The 19,003-nt window shown below is 38.8% G+C and overlaps 1 protein-coding gene across 9 annotated transcripts in view; it reads right to left on the reverse strand.

Annotated features, from left to right (window-relative positions):
* The window catches only part of LOC117233398 (repressed by EFG1 protein 1-like), a 36,179-nt gene extending 17,807 nt beyond the window's left edge, over positions 1–18,372 (reverse strand). For 2 of the 9 annotated variants that reach the window (XM_033493673.1, XM_033493671.1), the window contains exon 1: positions 18,079–18,372. In XM_033493673.1, the coding sequence (XP_033349564.1) occupies positions 18,079–18,122 (44 nt within the window). In that variant the 5' untranslated portion in view covers positions 18,123–18,372. Of the gene's footprint in view, positions 1–1,647; positions 2,107–8,706; positions 8,841–10,101; positions 10,244–16,456; positions 17,584–18,078 lie in introns of those variants that run through there. The other 7 variants (XM_033493675.1, XM_033493679.1, XM_033493676.1 and 4 more) reach the window with 7 other exon arrangements.
* Positions 18,373–19,003: the final 631 nt, after the last annotated feature.

The following is a 19,003-nucleotide window of genomic DNA, read 5'->3' on the forward strand; positions in this document are numbered from 1 at the left end:
AGTGGGTGTTTCTAGCATCGCAATTTCTTGCGGATCTACTCTTATACTCGAGGGACCGTTTCGCACACCGAAGAAGACGCTTGACAATGATTTTTACGATCGCAGCACGATACGGGGTCGTGCTCGGAACGGTGAAATTGCGAATCAGCGATTGGAAACGGCCGATTGATATGTTCGGCTCCGATGCACTCGCCAGAGGAAAAAGTAAAGCTCGTCGATCGTAAATTATTTGAAAGTGTTACTGGGCTTTCTTCGGTGAAGCAAGAGCTTAATCCGAATCTGGATCAAAACTTGAACGTGGCTCGCGTGAAATGACAATGATACCAGTTAATAGTTTATTATGGCGAATGGTGTTACAAGCGTGTAGGTTCTTTAAAAGAGATATGTACATGTATATAGGGTGTTTCCTTTATATTGGATATCTTACGATCAGTTACTTTTGCCGTTGTAAAAAATTGTGTCAGGGTGATAGTTAATTGGCTCGGATGAACGAACATTGTGGTTCGCGACTTGTACTTTGCTTGTATTTAAACGGAACTGTTAATTTTTTTTTCTTATAAACTGTGCCTTTTCGCTATCTTTAGCTTAAAGAGCCAAGGATTATGGAAATGAAACGAATGGGTAAAATAGCACAGGTATAGAGGCAAAAAATGACGATTAAGTTACGTAAATCGAAGTCGCGCGATTCGACCCGCATTTCGTTGCGACAGAAAAACAATTGCAGTAAATCAGTGTTTCTGAAACAGCTAGAATACCAGAATCGTACTATACTCGTATTCGCTTCTGATTCAACATCTAGTTTATACACACGTACATAGTTTACTATAATACTTTGATGCTTTGATGGTTCTAAATTAGCGAAGAATCACTTTCAATTTCATCTCTTCTTATCGTCCTTACTTTATTATGTAATCCCATTTCGTAATACCTGATGAATAAAAAATATACACTAGCTTTCGATAAATTAAATAACGTTACTTTATTCTTACAATGAAAATACACGATTTGTGTATACCCCTAATCTAAAATTTCATTTCTATTTTGAATATTCGGATAGTAGAAAAAATGATTACCGAATAAAATAATCAATTATAAGACCATGCTGACTCTATTCTAAAAGAATTTGGAGAATTTTTCACGTGATATAAAAATACAAATATCGTTTTTTGTTTAAAAAAAGTATCTTCGCTTATATAAAATAATAGCGTTCGTTAATATGAACGGTTTTTTACATTACTTTTCAAATTCAATTCTATATCTTCATCAACATAAGCGTTTTACGACGACTACACATACTTCATTTACATATTTATAACGTCCTAACCACGAGGTGCCCTCGGATGACCTCAGATTGGACAAACGACCATTCGAAAGACGAAGTCACGAGTTCTTTCACGTTTATTTCTCGCCAAACAAAACAGTCCAATTTAATAGTAACACGTTACGAAATACCCTAACCACATTTCACTTCGAGAACACAGCATTACTTTGAATACACTTGCCAGTTTAAGTCATCGAACCGAAACAGAACCTCTAACTCGTTCTTCCAATACCAACATTCCTATAGTTATCTCCCTCGTTCGATCACGAACCCCTATATATCAAAGAAAACGAGCCTAAAAAACAAGGGAACGAAAAAGAACTCACCGCAAACCTCGAACGTCGACCTCTTTTATGCTGTCTATAAAACAGAAGCAAGGATCTTCTCACGGCGAAATCGATATACTCCCGTCAAAATCAACGATCCAACCTGAGATCGTTAGTCTCGTCCAACTGAAACACGAAACACGAAACAAGACACTGTGGTGATGGATTTCGAGAAATAGTAGGAAATCTGTTGTCGGCACGAACTATGGAGGTGAGAAAAAAGACGTGACAATCGAACGCGGGATCAAAGGAAGCGTCCTCGTTTCGAAGCTGCGCGTGAACAAGACTCCATGGCTCGGACCGTGGCACTGGATCCTTTCGTCGAGGCACTCTAACTCGGCTCTCTCGATACAAACCGCACGACAGAACGAACAAAACTGGCACGAGAGTACGAGAGTCGGGCCACGAGAAAGAGAGACGGGCCTCTCCGGTCTCGGAGAGGAAAGGTGGCCAATTAGCCGTTACTCGGCGCACATGCCTTAACCAACTACCCGGCGCAGCTGCAGCGCCGCTGTACGCTTCTAGGGAATCGCATTCATAAACGCGCACGATGCAGCGTCGCTCCGCGCGTCGTTGTGCAGCCTTCCAGAAGATTCGCGTTTCTTTTTTAATCCGTCTTGTTGCAATTTGTTTTTGTTTTTCTCTTATTCGCGTTAAATTTGACCGAATATGTATACACCTCGTTTCGTGGTTCGTGCGATGCGCGAGTTTTCAAGTGCTGCGATGTTTCGATGGATTTGATCGAAGTGGTAAAGTGATTTGGCTATTGTTCGTTAAATTAGTTTGAGGTTATTCGCTTATACGAGGATAAAATGTATCGCTCTTTGCTTGACAAGTAGGGATAGTTGATAACTGTTGCGAATTTTTGTTTTCGCAATGAGCCATACGTTATATATATGTATTAATTATTTTACTACGTCTTCTCTATAAAACGAGTGATGTCTCTTTCGTTGTATCGAATTACTAAAAGAGCAAAATAGGTATTTTCACGAGAAAATAGCGTGTATACCGTTAATTTATAAAAACACTTTCGACCATCTTTCATGTTTTAATTTGAAACTTTTACGATCGTGTTTCTCCTAAGGATATAGATATATTTCGTGGTTAAAACGTAACAGACGTTAAACGTTTTTACGGTAAGTTAAATGAAGCATGTGATTAGAAAACCGGACACGGTTATAATTTCTCGTAGTTATGAATCGAGAACAAAATAAGCACTTCTGAAGTTTTGAAATAATAATAGTTTGTATAAAATTGTTGCACATAGCAAATTGACTCGTGACTCAGATAATCGACCTGTCGTTAACATCTCTAATTTTAGCCTAATTATTCTAACATTTATTTATTTATTTATTTATTGTTACTCGCCAATTAAAAAAAAAATCACACGATAAAATCTTCAAACAAAACGTTACGATACACGAAACTCGCTACGAATTGCCGCTGCAGATTCTCCCGTTGAAACGCAGTGCGATCGAAACACGCGTTGTTACATTTTGCATCGTCCTGTTTTCCAAATTCTCCTTTCACTCGTTCTAATTTCCAATTGCACCTACTCTGCGCTATAGAAACACAGGTTTAACGAATTCCTGCTCTCCGTTATACTTCCAGCAACGGTAAAGATTCTTCTGGAAGGCGAGAAAATTCCAGACCGATCGGTATCTCGAATTTCACGTACAGGAATAAACGTACGAGCTTAAAGCGAAAGAGTCTCCTCTAGCAATTTCTCCATCTCCTCTTTCTCTTCTTGTCGCGACAAGAAAAGAAACCCGGCAATGAGTTCCACTAAATTACACAGACCGGAGGGAACCACCGTCGAGGAGTAAAAGAGAAAACGACGGAGAGAGAGAGAGAGAGAGATAGAGGGAGAAAGAGAGAAAGAGACATCGAGACGGCCGAGACGACCGAGAGAAACAAAAACTGAAACGATTTTATCGAAACGCATCCTGCGCGCGGTTTCTTCCGCTTTCGCGACAAGGCGTAAGTACGGTGCGCGCCGCGGAAAGCAGCGTAATAATTGGAGAACGAAGATGTACGGCCGAGCGAGTACCGCTATTCCGGCTGACCGGAATCACTGCTCTGGAACAGCACGACGGTATTCCTCTCCTTCGCTCATTTTCTCTGTCTCCCCTGCATCAACGTGTTCACGGAGAACACGTGCAACTGGCTTAACACCTGTACCAACGTCCGAGCGCTTTTCCTTCGAGTGACCATTGATCGTCGTCGTTCGATTTTGCCTCGAAGACACCATTAATTAACCTAATCGCACGCTTCGACCATCAAAAACACGTTTCATGACGGTTACAATGATAAACAACAGGCGGCAAGAATTCTGTCGCCGGAATAACGCTTTAAAGTATAAAACTTTGGTTTTATGGGCCGTGTAAACTCGAAGGTCGACGCGAATAGAATGGTTCACGGTTCGATACTTTATAGCCCTCTTGTGATTTGTGTTTCTGACATCACGTGTACCGGCAATGGATAATAATTTAATTTTACTATACATTATGGACGTCTTTATAAGAATATTCGTAATTCATATTTGCAATTAGGGCGCATTAAGTATATTTTGTATCGTAAAATATGGTCGTAAGTGAATATTGGCTATCTGTTTAGAATGTCGTTTCAAATTGAAAAATAATTTACGGAATTACGTGGTGTGTGTCATTGTTTGTATAGAACAAGTTTACTTACGATATAACGCGACGCTAATGTAATTGAAAAGCTTAACCTCTTTTTTTTTAATGGAACACGCAAAATCACTTATCCATGATTACTCATTATTATGCTATTAAGAGTGTCAGTGTAGCGCTTATGAAATACACAAAAACTAAACTCCGAACAAACGAACGTTTTTCCATTCCGTACGCGCACTTTTCCTTATCTGCATAATTTATCGGCAAATTTAATTTACTAGCGATACGTGACCATTATTCACCACAGCGCACGATCGCGTAACAAACGGTGTTCCGTGGCGCGGCATGAAGAACGCTGAAACGCAAAATGGCCTGTTACGACGAGGACAATGGAAGCCTTACGAGGTACCTTGAAGAAAGGAAGCGTCCTAGCGAAGAAATTTTGGCTACGGTTTGTATGTGGTTACCTGAGACCATTGAATCGACTTTGTGTCAATAATTCCTCCGTTATGATTCACCTATCTGATAAACTCACCCTTCCCCATTTGTATATTGTAAGCATTCACCCGCTGTTCGTATGGAAATGTTTTTTCGGCTGAAGGAACATTTCTGCGTTTATATTTAGGATTTGAATGTATATTGTACGATTAATTCAAACCGAGCACCGGTTAATCCAAACAACATATATTATAATTAAAGGACAATGTGACACCGAATGATTCGATCGGCGAATAAAATTTCAATCGAGCGAAGGTCTGAAAACATGAAACTTATCTAAATGAGGTCCAGCTGAGCTTCAACAGGAACGGCAACGAGTTTCACCGGATCCCAAAAAAAAGACTGAGAATGTCGGAGGCCTTGTTAACAGGATCTACACGTATTCATTTCTGCAATATCGTTTTCAACCTTCGATTACATCTCGACGGTATTCCTTGTCGCGTGCATTATCAATGCCTTCCGTTGAATCATCTAACATAGACTAAGATAGACGTTCATCGCTTTACATAGGACAGTCAGTAGTCTACCAGTAATAGTACGCATTCGAAACTTCAAAATAGAATCTCATCTTATTTCAACCTAAAATTATAAACAATTAGAAACAGTCTGCAAGGAGTGTCTCCGTGCAATGAGAAAAGGCACAACGTTGTTCTTGGAAGCTAATGAAGCAACGCGTAAAAGATAAGATCGCGAGCCGTCAATGTTGCAATTAGACGAAGAGTATATAACCGTTCTGAGCGCGAAACCAGCGTCAGTTGCACGCTAACCGGACATGGAAGTGCGTTTTCAGAGAGATTTGCATGACCGTAAGCGACGCACGTGACCGTCGCTAGTAGAAATAAAATATCATACTTATTACAGAGCTTATACGCCATCGCATGAACGACACGCGTGCAATATGTGTCATGACCTACCACAACACCGTGCTCGATCGATAATCCGACACTGACGCTCGTGAATTGAGAATGAGTAGGAGCCACGTACGATTCACAGACGAAGAAATGATAGCGGATATATTTTTTGCACCCTACAGCGACTGTGTACATTAATATTAAATGGAAAGTAATTGACGTCATTTATCCAATACCATAGATTGGATTTATACTTGGAAGTTTCTGCAAATGAGATTGCTATTAACGTCTCGCGTTAAATCTTACTTGGATTTCCAATTAGAGTAGGTTCACTGCAAATATGAAATAATTATTTATTGAATGAATTCTGAGAAATTGACAATAACCATATAGAATTTTGTATAAGTAGACGTTCTATCAAATTTTACGATATATATAATTTTATTAAATATCGTATCTGCAATGGAATATAAGATAGAATTATGGTTGGAAAAAATAACACTGAAATTAAATGGTTTCCTACTAATTAAATAAAAATATCTCGCAAGCAGTCGGGCGTGAATGACAATCAGTTAAAAACAAATTTCCATTTCATCCGACTGATTTAAATTCCAACGACGTCATAGAAACATGATTTAGATAAGGAGCAATTAGTACTTCCACCGGTAACATAACAGTGATAACACAACACGAGCTCATTGTTTTATACTCATTCACACGATAAATCGCGTGATTACGATTAGACGACTAAACGATTAGACCTGGAAACAGCTGAGGGTTGATAACGTTGCATAACTGCGTTCGGGAGAACGCGACACGGAATAACGTTAGTCGTTCAAGGCCGAGTACGCTCACTGTAGACAGAGCAGTGCAATCTGCATTACAATGTCATTCATTGTCGGTCAGGGCACGAACGAAAACGTACGATAACCGGTCGCCACTCTTACATGTCAGCTGTTGTCTTTGTGAAAAAGTTAAGAAACAGTGCACCGAAGAAAAAAAACGAAATCACGTGTTTTACTGGTACAATTCGATCGACCCAGAAAAGCATAACACCATTTTGGCACGAAACGGTATACTATCCGAAACATGGAAAGTAAAATAATTTTTTTCAGAATAATTTCGCGATAGAATTACACTTTATAATGATTTGTTGGTTCTTAGATTTTATGAATGATTTCTATTAATTATTTATGAAACGTTTCACTTATTCAGAATAATTTGACAACAGAATTATGTTTCCTGATGACTTCCAAGCTTCCTCGATTTTATAATTGGATTTATAACTGGTTGACAAATTCTTTTTACGTCTGACAATTTTGTCTGCATTATGTTTCTTCGTAAATGTCGGATACCTATAAAGAAATAGGAAAATCATGCCACAGAAAGTAATTTAAAACGTCCATTGCTGCTGCTAGGTCATGGCCTATATTCCCGAGAGGAACATAGATAATATTTCCACTACTTTTTTATCGCGAGACGTAATCAAGTGGTTAAGCAGAAATGTTAATAAAACGGCAGTCGAGCAGATGGTGACCTCATATAGCGTCAGGTTTCTAAAATCTTGAAAGAAGTAAGATATTCCTCGTTTGTTAAAATGGTGATTATTTGTCCCTCGATAAACATATTAAAATTTTCTTGTATAGAACGTATTTTTAGAATAATACAAATTTCACTATAAAAAGCAAGTTTCATATGAAAAAAAGATTTAATTATATATATGTATCTTCTTTTATAAATTTCTCCTTTGCATTAACATTTTCTTCTTCTATGTATATATACAACGTATAGTATAACGATGTTACTGTTTTCCATACCAATTACAAAATATGCAAACAATCGCCTTTTCGACGATGAAGATAAACCACGCTCGATGCAACTCGATGAAATTATTTGTGACAACTCGGCACAATCGTGAAATGGGTTCGCGTGAATTGCACGCGCGTCTCTCGAGAATGATGCTATCAAGATCACCGGCTTGACTTCCGGTGTCCGGATCATTACGTGCATAGGTACTGTAATTCGATCCACGAGGTCGTACCCATACTGGAATATCATTGACGATAATAAAGAAGAAAAAAAAAAGATAAATCGACGAAACATCGAAGAAATATTGCAAGTTACACGCGAATGTCAGATGTTCTTACGTAACCATTCGCTACGTTACGTTATCCGACTTTTGGTCCGTAATTAAGGTGACATGAATTAAGAAGAAGATTGATCTATGTGATTCCGTATGAAATAAGAACCGAAGAAATTTGATCGGTGTGCATGAAACTCTTATTTTTTACCTCTGTTTATCTTGAATTATGCCGAGTAATTTGGTAGAATGTCGGTAATTTAATACTGTAAATAAATTATACTTGTAGATTAATATTTTCGTACAATATTACCGTGTGAAATACGAAGAAAGGGAAAATGATAAACTATGAATTTTCATTACGAGTAGATTGGAATCTTCTTCATTTCTTAATTAGGTTAACGTCTGTTTTCTGGGTTGTGCACTTTGCGTAGCTCCACTTCTGCACCACTTCTTTTACATTTGTCTTTCTGTTTTTTACGCGATAAACTCGTTACTCGTGTGAAAACTTTTTCGAACAACATTTTTTATTACGATGTACTTGTATGCATGTAAATGTCGAAATTTACATTCGGTCACAAAAGTTAATCCCATTCATCTGATCTTTGGCCTTGATACCTATTGCATAATACCAATCGAACAACATTTCTTCCATACATTCTATTTATATCCTCGGTTGTCCGCAGAAAAGTTTCGTAACACGAAAAGTTTCCTGCTAACAGAAGCAAGAGGAGTTTCATTGCTGACCACCGCTTCTACGTTATGAAATTTCTATAATGTCACCATTTACTGAGAATCCTTCAAAGATCCTCCGTTTCGTTCATAAAATTGTGTATTCTCCGTGTGACCTCGAAATCTCTTCTTTCCACGGTTCTTCATTGAAATTTCTCCTTTATTCGCGAGCCACCGTGCAAATGGGCTACTGACGCAACCAGGAACGCGCCACCGGCACCGCGTAATGACCGATAATTAGTCAGTCGATTGCATAACTCGCCATTGTCAGATAATGCAGACGAGCTGTTGGAGGAAGATTACGTTCCGTGAATTCGCCACGCGGAAGACAAACCGGACATTTCGGAACCCGTCTTTGTCTTTGTCGACAAAGCACGAATGTGAATCGAAAGGCAGAAGCAACTTCTTCACCTGCGTAACAACGATTTCCATTCACATATTTCAAATATTTCTAGGAACGTTGTTTTGTAATATCAATTGCTATTCGTTCCTGATCCATGCCGCAACTGTCTATACGTTTTTTGTTTACTTGTAAATAACTTGTGTAAATCTGCTACACGACCTATGCAAATTTTTAAAGAAAGAAAAATACTGAATTATTTACGATTACGTGTTGAATTTCGCGCTTGTCTTTGCTATTTCTCTACCGATACGTACTTGCTTAAATGTACACGATTCTGTGACAAATATAGTTGTCAATTTCTCTGCGTAATTCGGACACATAAAAGTGTATAGAGAATTTTTTTGGCCGATTGAAAGTGTACTGGTTAGGTATTAACTCAACTAAAATGGTTGAATCGTATTTCCTTTGGAACGATGTTCAGTGAAAATAGATAATCACCTATGAAGTAACGACACGAATAAAAGATAAGATTAAAGTTCGAAATACAAATTCCAGGAATCGAAGTTACACGATTGATGAAGCAAGTTTTTTCCCCAGTTAAGCGAGAAATCATGTTTATTTACGAGTTAGGAACCGATCGAACTTCCCTGACTGGATTGCGTGCGAACGACATAAAAGTTTCGTGGCCTTGTATTCGCGCACGTGATAACACCCGTACAAAATAAATACGTGCTCGATCGATTACATCCAATTTCGCATACCTGTTTTATCGGCAGTTTGTATAAGAAGTAAAACGGTGTACGCGCAACGCGTTAGTTTTTCATGTGCCTTGAAACGAATATAAAGAACTATGGACAACTCTTTAAATTCTTTTCAGAATAAAATTCTTCTTTGAGAAACGCTTGTAAGACATTCTTTGAGATTATGTTATTTGCCTAATATAAAATCAGAGATTGCACATAAAAATCTAAAAATGATTTATCTCTTTTTTTTAGTAAAATATCGTTTGTTTTTTTTTTCTTGGAAAAATATCGTCGTCGGTAACGCAATTAGTAATAAATATCTATTTCCTGTAAGAAAAATTGAATGTAAATAACCAGGAATATAAAAAATCTTGAGAGCGAAGATGCAAATATTTTCTAAACAGCTTCTTCGGAATTCTTTGTCAAGTAGAATATAAATAAATAAACTCGATGAAAACTGTTTTGGATGCTCGAAACTCGTAAACCAGACACATCGAACATACAGATAGGACAGATATAGACACGCTCGGCAATTGTTTACATAATAAGCTGATATTGAAGTATGACGTACCTTTTAAGCGGAGGATATCGCGCGTGCTGCGCGATTCACACGGCGAAGCAGAAACGCGTGACGAAACCGTCGCACTTTACGCTTTGAGACGGCGTTTTTGGGTCAAGTGAAACAGTTAAATGGTCGGTGGCTCGTTTTTGACCTGAACAATCGCAGGAGTCTCTGTTTAAAAAAACCAGGCTAACGAAACAGAACAACACGACTTTCTATCTTACTTCGGGAAACGAATCTTCAAGTTCATAGTAAATACTTCGAATTCACGCACATCAAATAAAATGAAAAGGAAACGCATTGTACGAATATCATCTTTCCACAACTTCCTTCGAGTTGTTCTGCAACACATTAGAAGCGTCATGATAATGGACGTTTGTTCTAACGATAATTAACCTTGTCACTGTTGGAGACTATCGCCGATTATACTTACGCAAGCTCACTCAACATACTAACACAAGTTCTTGAACAAACTCGACTGATTTACAATTCTCGATTGACCATTTATCGGTAACGTTATCTAAAATATGTTCTTAATCGTCGCGAAACCACGGCTATGTCAATTTTATAGACGATAACGATCGAAATTGGTTCGCCGCGATTATCTTCTATGAAAATGCGAATTGTGTTTATAAACGTATCGCGTGTATATATAGGTATTTCAAGAACTCGAGTAGCGAACGTGAGCTCTCCAGAGAGATTTCTATGCAACTTAATTAATTTATGGCTAAAGCGAAGATGATTAGCGCTGTATCGTTGAGTTTGGTTAATCGTACAATCGATTTGTTATATGGCTGCAGTTTATTCCTAAAGCGATAATAATTTTTGCTGTAATTGACGGGACAAACGATTACGTGGTGATTTGTGGTAATTCAGTGACGTAAGGATCAACTAGACGCTCTTTCCTCGTAAATAATTTCAGAGATATCGACAAAAATAGATGCGGTAAAAACTCTTAATTGCTTTACTACTTATATCGCCACTTCCTTGTTATATAATAAATTTATGATGTTACGTGCACGCAGTAATTTAGAACAAATATAAAAATGTTCAACAAATTACGTAATTGTTTCGAAATGAAAATAAGTACAAGCGTTGCATTGAATGTGAAATTAATCGAGAATCTGAAATACATCAATTTCTATTTCAGTAACTTGTATTTATTTGTATTATATCTTGTGCTTTCATTTCTTTCTAAATTATTCGTTTAAACGTTAAATCGCATTAATAATTCCGTCCAATTTACGGAAAATCCTTTTATACAAATATTTTTTCCACGCAGAAATGTTAAGAAATTTATATTATCGTATATTTTCGTCGATACCTAAAAGACATTAAAAGTCTTGGTTCCCGCCTCTTTTGGCGTGTAGACCTCATATAACCGATCGATGACCGAAGTTCTTAAGATTATTGAAATTCGAGAACAGTTAGATTGGCAGTGCTTTCCACGTGTTATTAACCCGGATACCTTTATTCTATATTAACGGAGCTGCACCCTCCTCGAAAATAGGCTCATCGATCAATTGACCGACTGCTACGATATTTCTATATATAAACTCGCTTCTCGTTGAAGGAGAGCTGATATCGATATCTATCCGCTAGCCACGTCTCTGCAGTTGAACTTATCGAAGGTTCGACGGTTTCCTTTCCCAAACACGTGTTTCGACCCCATCGTGATATCGTCCAAGTAGAAAGGGTGTGGTTCCTGTTTCTAACCGTTTAACCGATAGCACTAGTAGACAGGGTTTATCAGTCTATTTTAGACACACAATTTCGATCTTTTGCTGGAGAAATGAAGCAAAACATAAGAAATCGAGATAACGACCGCTGAAGAAATAACACAGTTCTATGAAATTTCTCGATATTTGAACATTTCTACGAATTCAGAGATACATGTATGTATAGTTAGGTGGTTTTAAATAAAGAATTTATCACTTTTATGAAATATACATCGTAACTAAATAAAACTCTGTAATTTGTCTTATCAAATGTGACTCATGTAATTCGTGTAAGAGATGATAAAGCTGATTGCGCTTGTTACTGGTTATTTATAAGATATACAACACAATGACACGTTCTTCTTTGAACATCTACCATGAACTTTTCCGTATATATTATGTGTACTATTTTCAAATATTCTGAAATATATCAACAACATTTTAGTAAAACATGACTATTACGATTGTATTAGTGAACATTGGTTTCTAACAAATGCGAATTTGTATGCAGAAATTACAGGACATTTACCATAAATATCTAATACATTTCGTAGAGATCACAAAAGCATTTGATGCGGTATATACGATATTGTCTTAAATATACAAATAGTGCTAATTAAATGATCTAGGTAATTATATCCAGAAATATTAACGTAATAAATGTTCGTGTCATACTACAGTGATATTTTATATAACACGCGTAACATACATACTTTCGTGTGTTACTGTAAACATTCCTCCGAAATGTCAACAATTAATTTGACCATCGAGCAAAGAACTAAAACTTTAAGTCTGTTTTAGCGCCTTAGGTTTTTATGGTTGGTTGTTATAAGATGACACATTGAAACTAAACTTGTTTTGGTGTTGCGAACGTCGGTAGGACGAAAACACGAACGACTAACTTGTTTTGGCGGAAGCAATACATTTATTGCTTCAATTATGGAAGAATCGATATATCGTGAAATGGACAGAATATGTATTCAACGATTTCGAGCGAAAATCCTGTCAAACGACATGCTATTTGCATATTAATATCGAAAATGTGATCGTAAAGCTAAATGGAAAATTAATTGTCACGACTTACTCCTAGAACAAATGTCAACGAGTACCTAGATAATAAAAAAGATCATAACCTTGGTAATGATATGTTTGAAAAGTCGTGAGAAAATAAAAATAATAATGTGCTTCATAAATTGCAGCTCGTTTCCTCGTCGTGAAATGTCAGTTAATTAGAATAAACGATTTAAAAAGATCGATACCACGAGTTAGTAACGATGAATAAGTAATAGAAAGGGAACCACGAGATGCATGAAATGCAACTTGCCATTCCCATGCCGCACCTTTCTCCTCGGGAGATTGCCTTTGAATATGAGATGCGGCAACAGCAATAAATGCATATACGAACGACTATGAATATATTTATTGTTTGCGTGCCAAGTAGAAACGTTTTCTTCTTAAGGATACACCGGTAATGTTTTGGAAGTTTCGTTTCGACCTGTGTATGATGATGGGTTTACGTTTACTGCGTGGGAAAACAGTATTACTTGCGAATACCGTACGTGGAATTTGCAAGAAGATTGGTTATTTAGCTTCTCATAGGCAACGCGGGTCGTTCATGTCCCGAACGAAATTCTACTCGTCAATTTTTCACAAGCGAATTTTTACTATTTCTAAAAAGCCATTCAAACGTTTGATTCAAAGGCGCATGGTATAACATAATAAAGACTTTGATAAGTACAGACAATTTTTAGGTTTTTTCAAGACACCGGACAGTAAAAAAAAAAAGAAGGAAATAAATGTGAACATACACAATTCAGTTTGTGCACGGAAAGTGCAAAAATATGAGTGTCCATGGAGGATTAAGCGTACTCAATTTTATCAAAAATGTGAATCTGTACGACGCAAACTTTATAAAGTGACCAAAAGGAGTGCAAAACTTCTTTTCCAAAAAAACACTGCAGCAAAATGACCATTGTAGTTCTAAGAAACGAAAACCATTCGATATAATCAATTTATAGAATTACTACTTGCCTGCAATGGCAAGTGAAAGACAATTAAACAAATCCAATAACAATGAATCAAACACTATGTTAAAAATATACAAAATCCTATGACCTTCCAAAGAAGGAGGAGCTTGCGTCCTAGAAACAGCGATTTACTAGCAACCCATAAAATTCAACGAAGATAGTACATAAAGGGGGTGAAATAGAAGAAGGAAACAAGTTGTTTACGGTCACAATGTAGCCGGCGACGTAAGCTTAGCAGCGAAGGTCTCGGAAAGTAGGTGATTCGACGTAAGAACTCACGCTCGATACAAAAGGAACAAACACACGCAACCAGTGAGCCAAGAAGATAGTGGGGCTGGAACGAAATTCCAACTACGTTTTCAGTTCCTGTTTGATGCTATAAATCTTTCGATTTCGTCGCGTAACGCTCTAATAACAAGAAACAACTTCATTTTTTCTTTTTTTCTTCTTTCGTTTCCTCTTCCCTCTCTCTTCCATATTGTGTATCATAGTGTCGAGTCACTGTAGGAACACCAGAGCCGGAAATACGGCGAGAAGTTAAGTGGAAATCCGAGAAAAAAGAAAAGAAGGAAACCTGCTGAGAGTACCTATAACTAATCGTCAAAACGTGACGCTGGTGAAAGTAGCGGATACGATGAGAAAAAAGGAATAAAAATTGTAAAATAAGCTAAACGCTTTGTACGAGAACGTAAAAATGTTACGTCGTTCTTCATAGTTTGGAAATAATACGAAGCGTGTCTTTTTGTAAAAGTAGTAGTTTCGAACGTAAAGAATTATTGCAGCGTTAGTTCTATTTAATATCTATGAATGTATGTTAATGGGATAGCATAAAATTTCTAAAGACTTACTCACTCTATTTAACTTATTAACTTATTAATAAAATGACGGAGAATTCGAAATGAACAATTTAGATTTAGGTTTAGATTTCTGCATTTTTAGTATTGAATGTAAGATGATACTTTCAACTTTTTACTTGTATAAGTATGTACATCTGTTAAATTACATACTGAACGTTTGTACCGTGTGGAGGCTGCGACAGTGAAAGGGTTACAATATTTCCGTTGCGAAGATCACCACACAAAAGGTTTATTGTTCCGCTCAATACGTTTCTCCGAATAAGATCTCCGTGTAGAAATGAGTTGTCGAGCATAGTTTTGCACATTCTTGGTCAGAAATATCCTTTAGTCGGGGAATAATCTCGCCGTGGCGAATATCTCGCCACGTAGTGTATGAAAGGCCCTTTCAGACTGAAACATAATTATCCGTCAGTCAGTTCGCAACATTTCCCCCTGGTTGCATCGACCGACCGGTCGATTCTCCAGCAAATTAAAAAGTTTCACGCAGCGTCGTTTGCGTGGGTGCTGTGCTTTCGCGATAGTTTACGACCACGAAGGAAATCAAGGATACGAATTCAAATTTATTTCAACATGCTTCCTCCCTTCAAATAAACTGAAATAGTAAATAGAAATGATAAGGAAATTATTTCAGGGGAGATTAGCGAAATTGAAGACTTAATACGAAAATAAAACAAACGATCGATCTTCCTGGCGTTAATAGTCTTAAGTTACAAGTCCTGCACCTCCTTTCTATTTGGTAAACATGGAACTATGATTATTAGGTACGAGACTCGATGATATATTTTTAATCGACACATTATTATGCCCCGCGGATTAATATCAGGATACTGAGAAAATTGCTTCCTCTGCAATAAAGCATCTATAACGTAGTTGCGTTAAGTATCGCTTGTAGCTTCCATTCTTCGCTGTTTGAATAGCGCTTTTAATTTTAAAGAAGAATCGTATAATGGGCACCGAGAGAAGAATAAAGCCAGTCGTATACAGAAGGATACGGATACAATAGATTCGAAACAACTTTGGTTTCTTGAAAGGGAAAGAGAACAGATACACAATTAAAGCGTTTGATTGTGCTGTTTCAAAATGACGAAAAATTTCAGGCTTGTTCGGTAAAACATCAGTTTTGTTTAACGGAAAAATTTTGTATTTTGGAAAAATATGTGCTTCCTCGATAATGTATCCGAATATGTACTTAATATTTGCACATCCCTATTATTCTGCCGAGTTCTAACTTTACCCCTGAGTTTAATGGACGCCATTTCATAAAGTATCTAACACGAAAGCACTGTGATCTGTTTGCAGAGCAACGTGGCGTATCGCGACAGTGATTTTACCGGTCGTTCCTCATCCCTTACGAGTTTAAACGGCGAGGAGGCGCGACCGAACACAGGAGAGAAAGCGAGAAAGCGAGAGAAGACATGCGTGTAACGTCACTGGTTTACGCGCATTCACGCGACCAAAAAACGTGCGGCAGGTTTCGAAAATGGAACGATCGTTTCCCTATAAACGACACATCGTAAATTCCAGCGGCGTGGTCGAACGTTAAGCTGATTGCGGGCTCGTGAACCTTAAGTCGGCGTTTCAACTTTAGACCGCTTTAAAATCCCAGCCACGGAAAGATGCGGCCGGAAGTGAAATAGAGAAAAACGTCGAACGAAAGTCGTAGACGTCGGGACGTATGGCAAAAGGGAGGCTATTTTCTCCGTTCCGTCTCTCCCTCGCCTCTTCTTTATTCCCCTTTTTCCCTGCCTAACGATCCTCTTACCTCATGCTGTAGGACCTTCCCGGTTTGGAGGTCATTGCACCGCGCCGGGTGGTTGCAACGGGGGTGGCTGCCACGGCGGATCGATTTTCCACAACGATGTCGAGGTAGGTACCGAGAAAAATCCCCTTCACTGTGTCCCCCTTCGATGTGACGATCGACGACCAGCCCCACGGACTGGTCCCCCACCGTGGCACACTACGCTTCTTGGCACGTGACTACGACGTAAAAACTCGAAACGCTACGTCGCGAAGCGGAACATCCTCGAGAGGAGACTGAAATCGATTGGCAAACCCTGTGGCGCCAACCCACCTACTGCAAGACTGTCGGTCCTTCGAGAATCGCGACGTCGATCGTTCAACGGGGTGGAAATGATCCGATGGGAGGGTAGAGATGGAAAGCAGCCACGTTGATGGAGCCTCACGTTGCTGACAATTGATTGCTCCACTGTTACGTGCGCGAGTATCTCTTGGAATTTTTGCACTGACAGAATTTCACTTCGAACTTCACATAGACTCTTTGCGAATGTCTGGGCTTTAAATCGTATACGAATAATCATTTAAGGGAATCACAGCGATTATACCTATTTTAATAGCGATTCGCTAATAAAATGGTACCTCAATCTCAAACTATACAAAGCGAAGTTACGAATCACTAAACGATATCTGCCGATATCGTACACTTTTCCTTCGAGCTTCGCTCGATCCACGTGCAACACGACCGCCGAACGTCGTAGTATCTGATTCACGCGATTGTTACAAACTGACTGACTGGGAACCGCTTCCCTAACTACGTAACTCGTTAACTCCAGATGTCGATAGTGATTGATGAGCGTTGGCGCGAAGGTCGGAGATCCCTGGTGGCACGATTTTTGCGACGGCGTTCGCGATCGGCCGCTGACTGGGCGCTGTCACAGGCAGCCACGCGAGTAAACAGATTCTACGAAAGTCCAATGTCATGGCCCGACCACGCGGCCGTATTCCATGATCGTTTACGTTCGCACGAACGGTTATAGTCCATTGATGACACGGGCACGCACGTTTTCGGCTACGGAATCGTCGTTGCACTTCCGCGCCGGTCCTACTCGTCTTACCGCTCCATCGTGCCCGGGATCGCGTGGTCGTGGATAGCTATTGGAACGATATCAGACTGTAGCCACTCGATTCATCTCGAATTGTTATTGGCTCGTATTCGATTTCGATATTTCTCGTTCATTCTCTTTGCTCCGATTATATTTGTCATATCCACGTATACAAAAATTGTATTGTGATACTGAATTGATGGACTGTTTAAAGACGATTTAAGATACCCAGATAAGATAACTCATTTTTATTTTACCTATTCAATTAAACAATATCTTTGACGAAATTACGAGACGATAACACAGACAATCGGTGATCCATGCGACGCGAATCATGCCAGACCTGGGTCATTTACCAACTCCAAAAGAACCCTCGCTTCAACATCCACTCCACACATAATCCGCCCCTTTCCAAAATGAAAGAAAAAAAAACATTTTCAATAACCATTGTCCAGAACACGAGCCAAAAACAACACTCTGTTCGTCTCACGAAGAAGCCAGCTGTTAGCTGTTCCCCGGCACACCCCGTCAGAATACTGATTACCTCGTCATGTTCACGGGAATCCTAGCCAAACGTTTCTGCGTCATGATGCCGTACGCACGGCATCCTGAAGCGGATTGAAGTGTATTCGAGCGTGGCCACCCTCAACGTTGATCTCGTGGGGTGAAACGAGGGAAGAACGCGTCGAAGGGCGATTCCAGGAAAATTGTTGGTACGGGATTGTGAATGTCGACGTGGCTCGAGGGAACGAGGCGACGCGACGGTGTCTGCGGCAGCTGCAACCACCGGAGACTGTCGGCCACGTTTTCTTCTATCGACCGTATCGCACTGCGGCGACGAATGGCACTGGCGGCTTTACCTCGTGGCGCGCAGGTTTCATACGGATGCTCGAACGCGCGCGCGCCCGCGCGCGATTGCAAGCCCCAGGAACCCTTTGTGTCTACATATGTATACACAGGTGGCGGCCGTGGAAACGGAGACCGTTTCATACCATTCGAATATGCTTTTTCGCGCGACAATCTCTTTTTCTCTCTTTCTTTTTATTTAATTATATATTCATGTGTGGATGTTGGATTACATCGATGTTACTGTTTGTGTCTGAGATTAACGCGTAACATTTTAACATTTACTTTTAAATGAAATTGACAAGTTGTATCATCGTTTGAAATCTGTTTTAATTCTGTAAGAGTAGTGTTTTAGATATATATTATTTTCATAAGTATTTAAATAACGTAACGTGTATTTTAAAATTGTTGAACATAAAATGTTAAAGCTCGAACACGAAATGTTTTAAGGTATATATCCAGCGAAATAACGTTTGAAGTGCTATTGTAATTTATGGAGCATTATCTCAAGGTTGACTGCTACGTTATCAGATTCCGCTTATCACAAATATGTAAAAATTATGTTAAACTTCTTATTTTGTTAGATTCTATACTGAAAATAGAATTTTTAGAGTATTATGAAA

This window comes from Bombus vosnesenskii, unplaced genomic scaffold, assembly GCF_011952255.1.
Source record: "Bombus vosnesenskii isolate JDL3184/JDL3185 unplaced genomic scaffold, Bvos_JDL3184-5_v1.1 scf7180000013295, whole genome shotgun sequence".
Classification (NCBI taxonomy): domain Eukaryota; kingdom Metazoa; phylum Arthropoda; class Insecta; order Hymenoptera; family Apidae; genus Bombus; species Bombus vosnesenskii.